The 6,762-nt window shown below is 36.1% G+C and overlaps 1 protein-coding gene across 1 annotated transcript; it reads right to left on the bottom strand.

The window, feature by feature from the left end:
* Positions 1-434: 434 nt before the first annotated feature.
* dhrs1 (dehydrogenase/reductase (SDR family) member 1) lies at positions 435-6,537 on the bottom strand. Its single transcript, XM_079875530.1, has 9 exons — positions 6,234-6,537; positions 3,394-3,537; positions 3,145-3,288; positions 2,944-3,023; positions 1,719-1,851; positions 1,387-1,530; positions 1,193-1,262; positions 970-1,050; positions 435-863 (listed from the first exon to the last, which is right to left on the bottom strand). The coding sequence occupies exons 2-9, from the start codon at positions 3,535-3,537 to the stop codon at positions 727-729; spliced, it is 933 nt and encodes a 310-aa protein (XP_079731656.1). The 5' UTR covers positions 6,234-6,537; the 3' UTR covers positions 435-726.
* Positions 6,538-6,762: the final 225 nt, after the last annotated feature.

Raw genomic sequence — 6,762 nt, 5'->3', positions numbered from 1 at the left:
GGGAAATTCGTTTCGCGTTCCTACCCCAAAGCAACAAAATAAAATAAAATTCTTTATCAAAATTTATAAGGAAAGACCAGTACTTTGTTTAGGCTTGGCTTGTAGGGAATTCCAAACCTGCGTATTTTCAAACGCACATAACTATAGAACCCACTCTAAATGCGCATGTGAACGCCATCAGCGTTTCTCACAGGTTCGCGTTTAAAGTCTGTGTAGAGGGAATGGTGTCGTCTTAGCGGCCCCTAATTTAATAACAAATGATCGTTGCGACGGAAGCAAATCAATCAAAACTAACTTTAGATGGAAAATAACTTAACTCTGCTATAAAGCCAAAACAATCTCTGTTACCTTAAATTATACGCTTATCTCTGTGAAGCTGCTTTGAAACAATCTACGTTGTTAAAAGCGCTATATAAATGAAGATGACTTGACTTGACTTGACTAGTAAAATGTCAGTATTTATTGAAATAAAATGTTTGGTTAGTATACATTCATTTATTACAATTAATTATTCTCTTTCCATTTAAAACCAGTATATTTAAAAGGGTATATATTTTTTTATTGTTTTAGAAATGTGCTAGTGAATTGTGCAATAAGTGTCTTCCAGACTCAGCTACTGATATTTTAATCAGTGCCTACTCCTTTGTAAAGATGTACATTACAATTATTTTAGAAACAACATTAAAAAAAGGGAAAAAATGAGCTCTGTTTCTGCACCATGACATGTTAAAATTTTCCACTGCCAAGACTCAGCATGGAACGAGGCACTCTGATGAATGAAGGAGTGAATACGGAGAGCCAGGACACATAGGGTACCTGGGAAAAGACGAACTTCAGAGAGGTGTAGTCCACGACACTGCGGCCTGGAAAATAAACATCATAAACACTGTGTAGGATTTTGGAACATCTATGTATCTTTGTTCATAACAGGGAGCACCATTAGTCCAGCATAAACATCTATCACCGTACCATCAACATCTGTGAGTCCATAGCGCCGAGCCAGGTCACAGGTCATCAACACTTGCCCAGTCATGGACATCAGACTTGTATCTGTTTGTCACCAAGAAGCAGAAAGTAACATGAACAAGAGCCTCCCAAGTAATACATTTTGCATCAATTTGCCTTTCATGGTAATTCATAACCGTGTTAACTTTAACCACTCATTAAATTATAATTTTTTTTTAAATCCAACCTTTGGCCAGCTCAACTATGCATCGTCCACTAAACTCCGTCGTCTCACCCTTACTGAAAACTTCCTTGAACTGAGAAACAGATTGTAAACAAATATTTAGCAAGGTATGTTTGTAATATCACAATCATACCCATTTTATATTAACTTTAAAACCAATGCTGATTCAAATCTGGGATAAAATGAATATGGCTTACTTTGGGATCCAAAACTTGAGGTGCCTCATCATGAGATATATACTGATTCACCAACTCAGTCTGAACTGCCCCTGGCCAGAGGCTTACAGAAACCACACCTTTCTTCTTCAGCTCTACTGCCATGTCTGCTGCCATTCTGTCACACTGAAGAAAAGAACCGAAAGAATGATGGAACATAAATGCTCTGAGAATAATGAAGGAATAGTCTTCAAACAAAAAATGGAATGTAACTGAAAATGTATTCTGTGCAACTGAAATAATCAGGCTTTCAATATGATAGGCTGAACAGGACTGCAAATATAGAATCTGAAATGTTGTGTGCACTGACTTACTGCAGCCTTGCCGACCCCATAGGGTACATTAAAGAGATAGCGCATGCCACCCATGGATGATATGAACACAATCAAGCCCTTGCCCTGAGCCACCATCATCCTTGCCGCATACACTGAGCAGAAATAGTGACCCCTGTAAAAACACAGTGACCATGATCTCTGATACGGCTCTCAAAGCAAAAAAAAATTGTGATTTTTCAATTGTGCAGTATTGCTTTAAGGGTCAAATTTTTATATGGTTCGGTAATAAATGCTTGCCTGGAAATCCAGACCCAAACCCGAAAGATTAAGGGTCTGGCATTGAGTAATGAAAATCACCCAACACGAGGGGAGGCACCAAGCATGCATTTGAAAATTTCACTGCACGCAATTGGATAACACTGACCAATCACAACAATACACGGGGTGACGTATCCAGAGCCCCATACGCTTAGCTACCAGCAGAGGTAACTGGTAGAACTGGTAGACTCTTGCTGTATCCGGTCATCAAAACAGCAAAAACGTCCTTCTTGCAAAGGAAGAATTCGATTTCTAGGGTAACTAAATGCCCCCAATTTACTCAGAACAAAGTTCTTTTTCCTTATTTGCTTTGCGGTAAAAAATACGCAAGCTGCGGTATTCTGTTAGTTAACATTCCGATTAAGGTTTTCCAGGAAGTTTGCTTTGGCAAGATGGTTCAAACTCCTGAAATGAGCTCAAAACGAACATCGTTTTGGCCTGATTTTGTTCAAAATGGCTCCAGAGTCAGACCAGTTCATTGTTTGATTTTGCTTTAAGTATATCTGGGATTTAAAGTTGTCATATACTACCGTTCAAAAGTTTGCGGTCAGAAAGAATTTTTTTAAAGAAATGAATACTTTTATTCATATAAAAATATATATTAAATATATTATAAATAATTATAATATATAGAATTATAGATATATATTATATAGTAAATATATTAAAACAGAAATGTTATTTAAAATTGTAATAATATTTCACAATATTGCTGTTTTATTGTATTTTTGATCAAGTAAATCAAGCCTTGGTGAGCAAAAGGGGCTAATTTTCAAAAAGATTTAAAAATATCTCCCAAACTTGTTTGGTGAATTTGAGGCTGTCTATTGGATAAGTGACAAAAAGTCTTCAAATTTATTCAAAATTATTATTATTTTTTTTTACATCTGTTCATGCATTATATTTCATTATTTTATTTGGAGTCACCTCCAGATCTGTACTGTACCTGAGTCCAGTGTTGTTGATGGTGTCCCAAATATCTGGATCCACCTCCCAGAACTTCTTGTTCATGTTGTCGAAAATAGCCTAACACACAGACATAAACACAACAATAATAAAAAAAAAGTTATTTTATGAAACATCAAAAGTAAAAATAAATCAAGTTTACAAAATCTAAATATTTGTTCCACCGTTAGCTGTAACTGACCTGTACACCAGCATAAGCATTATTCACCAACATGTCAAGCCTGCCATTTTGCTCACGCTGGACACGCTCGAACAGCTCCTTGATGTCATCCTCTTTAGATGAGTCACAGACCACAGGGAGACACCGCCCACCTCTCTCTGTCACCTGTCATCATGGAAATAAAGGAAGCATGAAAACAGTATCACCTTCCCCAAGTTGCACAAACCACAGAGGGTTATTAATGTTACAATCAATAGCCAGTTTCCAAACCTCAGCTGCTGTCTGCTTTAGAGTTTTCTCTTGTCGACCAGTGATGTACACAGTAGCGCCAGCCTCAGATAACTGAAGGGCAATACCTCTTCCAATTCCTCTGGAAGCACCAGTCACCACACAAATCCATCCTGATAGTGCCATCTGATAAACACAGATTGATGTCTGATTCATAAAGCGGTTCTTTTGAATTAGATCTTTGAATTGGTTCACACAGTCTATATAAACTAGTTTAAAGGCCTGTTCACACCAAGGACGATAACTACTGGAATCACTTTCAGAATGATTTTTTTTTTTTTTTACTGGAATCACTTTCAGAACGATTTTTTTACCAGCTGATCCATCCTGTTATAAAGCAAGTGGTGCTCACTGCAGAGCCAAATGACGTCCAGCTCCCCCTCTCTGGACGATATGGGTGCAGAGCTTGACCTAGTTCAGCTCCACCTCTGTGGACTTCATGGAGTTAGCTTGACATAATTAGGTTTAGGGATAGGGCTATGGGTAGTGTTAGGGTGTGGCTGGCCCTTTAAGCTCCACCCACTACATCCAGCGAGGGGGAGCTGGACATCAAGCTCCTCCCATTGGCTCTGCAGTGAGCTGCCTCTCCTGCCTCTTAAAAGCTTGAGCATTTAAAGTGGCAGATGACAAAACTGCAGCACGTGCTTATAATAAACAGAATAACTAACATGGGTATCTTTATGGTAGGCCTATCGTCTTTACACTGTTTACGATTTTACACTGTCAACACTGTCTAATTCCGGCGGATGACCTATGACCCAACGCACGCATAAAAACGCGAAAGCTCAGAGCATAAGGGTCATTCTACAGAAACATCCACTTTTGGTATGGCAAGATGTCTTAAAATTGATTTCTTTTTCTAACATTTAAACTTACACCACATTATTAGATTACCCTTTGACTTTATGAATACGCATAAATGACAGCTTAATGATTTTTTATATTTTTGTGTGCATTTATTTAAAGACCGCATGTACCATTTTTTTGTCACTGGTGTTACCTTACTTCTTTGGCAATATTAAAGGTTTTTATGAAATATTATTTCAAATTTTTTTCAGCACATGTAGTCAGAGTTACCGAAAAATAATAATAATGCAACAAATAAGGAGATTGTTTTATTTATTTTAAGCAGGTTTGTTAAAAGTGTGCTTGAATGAGGTTAGTTCGTTTGCGCAACCATGTGTTTGCTATAACAATGAAAATATTTTAAAACCAGTTAAATCAAGTAATGATGCAATCCTTTAAATCTTAACTTTTGAGTGTAGCAGAATTAAATGGATGTAAAATTATTATTATGTCACATGTGACATTGTATTTAATGTGACAGAAAAAAAAGACAGTAATATCAGTGACACAATGAGTCACCAATGACATACATAAGACCAAAGATCCTTATTCTTCAACTATAATTAAGTAGATGAGACTAAATTGTTACATTTGGCATATCATCTAAATTAATAGCTTTGAATAAAGTTTATCTATAAATGGGAGTCACTGGTGTTACTGGTGTTGTTACCCATAAGAAAAGTGACACCAGTGACAATTTTCATGGAAAATTAATTTTACAAAATGGCTGCTGCAAGGTATCAAACCACATCTTGTCAATCATGGTATACTAACTAAATTAAGTAGTTTAATCCATTTGTATTCTAGTTTTATTTCATTTTTTTTACAATTACCTAACAATAAAGTAGGTCATACCAGTGAGTTCAACTAAAAGCTTCATATGAAATCATGAGATAAATGATAAGATTTCTGATAACTGAAAAGAGACAGTGGATCTACCATGGGCTTTTCTTCATAGATATTCAGGAAATTGGAAGAAGGAAGTCAAGTGATGTCATCAGTGCGATTTTTATTTCAAAATAAGAGATTTTTGTTTAACGGTAACACCAGTGACACAACTCCAGGGGACCACTACTTTCATTATAAATTTTATAATATTTATTCTGCATTTTGTTGTTGTTTTTATATCATTTACATAATATATTTGATAGTTATGTATACATTATTCTATTTTAAATGGTGTAAAAACCTGTTATTGACCTCAAAATAAATCCCTCTGTACATGACTTATTAATTAATTAATAAAAATCAAATATTGCCACATTGATGGCTCAAGAAGGTGTAATTGTTCAAATAACATATTGTTTTATTTTAAAATATAAAGAAAGTGTAATGTGAAGTGTAATGTTTTTTTAAGTGTAATATTTCTGTAAAGGCTAGGGACAGAAAAATGGACATTTCCATAGAATGACCCATAGAGCAAAACAAAACACCGGTAACGAATTAGAAGTCTAAAACAAGATTTTTTAAAGAAAAATGTCAGAGGATTTCGATATAAGAGAAGAGGAGCCTGTCTGAGTTTGTTGCTCAGCCCTATTTGTTTGAACATGATGGCGTAGTGAACAGCCGAATCATTTTGTTGTCTGTAACGAACTGTTCTCAAAGAACCGATTCGCAAAAATGAGTCGCTAGTCAGTGACAGGGAACAGGGAAGCGGAGAGAAAAACAAGCACGTCTCCCTGTGGTTACATATATCCATTGCAACCTTCTTCACAGCGACAAATAATTGGCCCGGAATGAAAGTTATGCAACACTGCATAATCACAAATTAATAATTATTTATCAAAGCGTCGTGCAGATGGAAAGATACATTTTATTTTCTCGTTTCACTCTTTTGACACGTCGACTTGTCTCGAAGCTATGTGTTTAATGCGATGGATATAATATAGCATTGTCTTTCTTGTGACATTATAATGAAAAACCTATTGCGATCTTCCTTTACAAAGGCTACGCATTTATGTAAACGAGATACGTACCTGTTCAACGCTGCGTTTAAACTTCCGATGAACGGTATTTGTCGCTCAGGAACTCTTGCCTGGACTTGAAATCTCCAGCAACATGCAAAGTGTGGTGAAATGAACTGCTACACATATAACGTGCAGATAAGACAGTCCTGTTTATGGCTATCCTCCCATTCCCGTAATACGTCTAATATAAAGCCACTGCGTTTTGCAAATGTAAACTGCTTTTACAAGCCTATTTAAACCATATGAAATCACCCACCCCATAAACACAAATGTACAACAATGCAGTTCTTTTCCATTTGTTCAGCTTTTGTTCAACTTTAGCCTAATCACATAGCAGGAAATCAAATCCAGGACTTTGTTCAAACATTTTTGTTTACAGCATGGGAAGGTTACGTTCCTGTGATCTGCCAACACTCTTACAAAGTGGCAAGGTTCTTTATTGGCATGGATGGTTCCATTCCACAAAATATTTTTTATAGTGTAAAAAAATGTTCTTTAGACTAATGTACTTCACACTAAGAAAAACATTGCTTTTGTA

Source organism: Squalius cephalus, assembly GCF_949319135.1.
Source record: "Squalius cephalus genome assembly, chromosome: 7".
Lineage (NCBI taxonomy): Eukaryota > Metazoa > Chordata > Actinopteri > Cypriniformes > Leuciscidae > Squalius > Squalius cephalus.
Note: the sequence above shows the minus strand (reverse complement) of the source record. Positions and strands in the feature narration are given on the sequence as shown.

Excerpts from the sequence above, each read along its gene's own strand:
- dhrs1 (XM_079875530.1), bottom strand. The coding sequence starts at position 3,537 with ATGGCACTATCAGGATGGATTTGTGTGGTGACTGGTGCTTCCAGAGGA. Across the intron at positions 3,289-3,393 it reads TAAAGCAGACAGCAGCTGAG|GTGACAGAGAGAGGTGGGCG; the intron begins GTTTGGAAACTG and ends CCATGATGACAG. Across the intron at positions 1,531-1,718 it reads ATGGGGTCGGCAAGGCTGCA|TGTGACAGAATGGCAGCAGA; the intron begins GTAAGTCAGTGC and ends TCTTTTCTTCAG.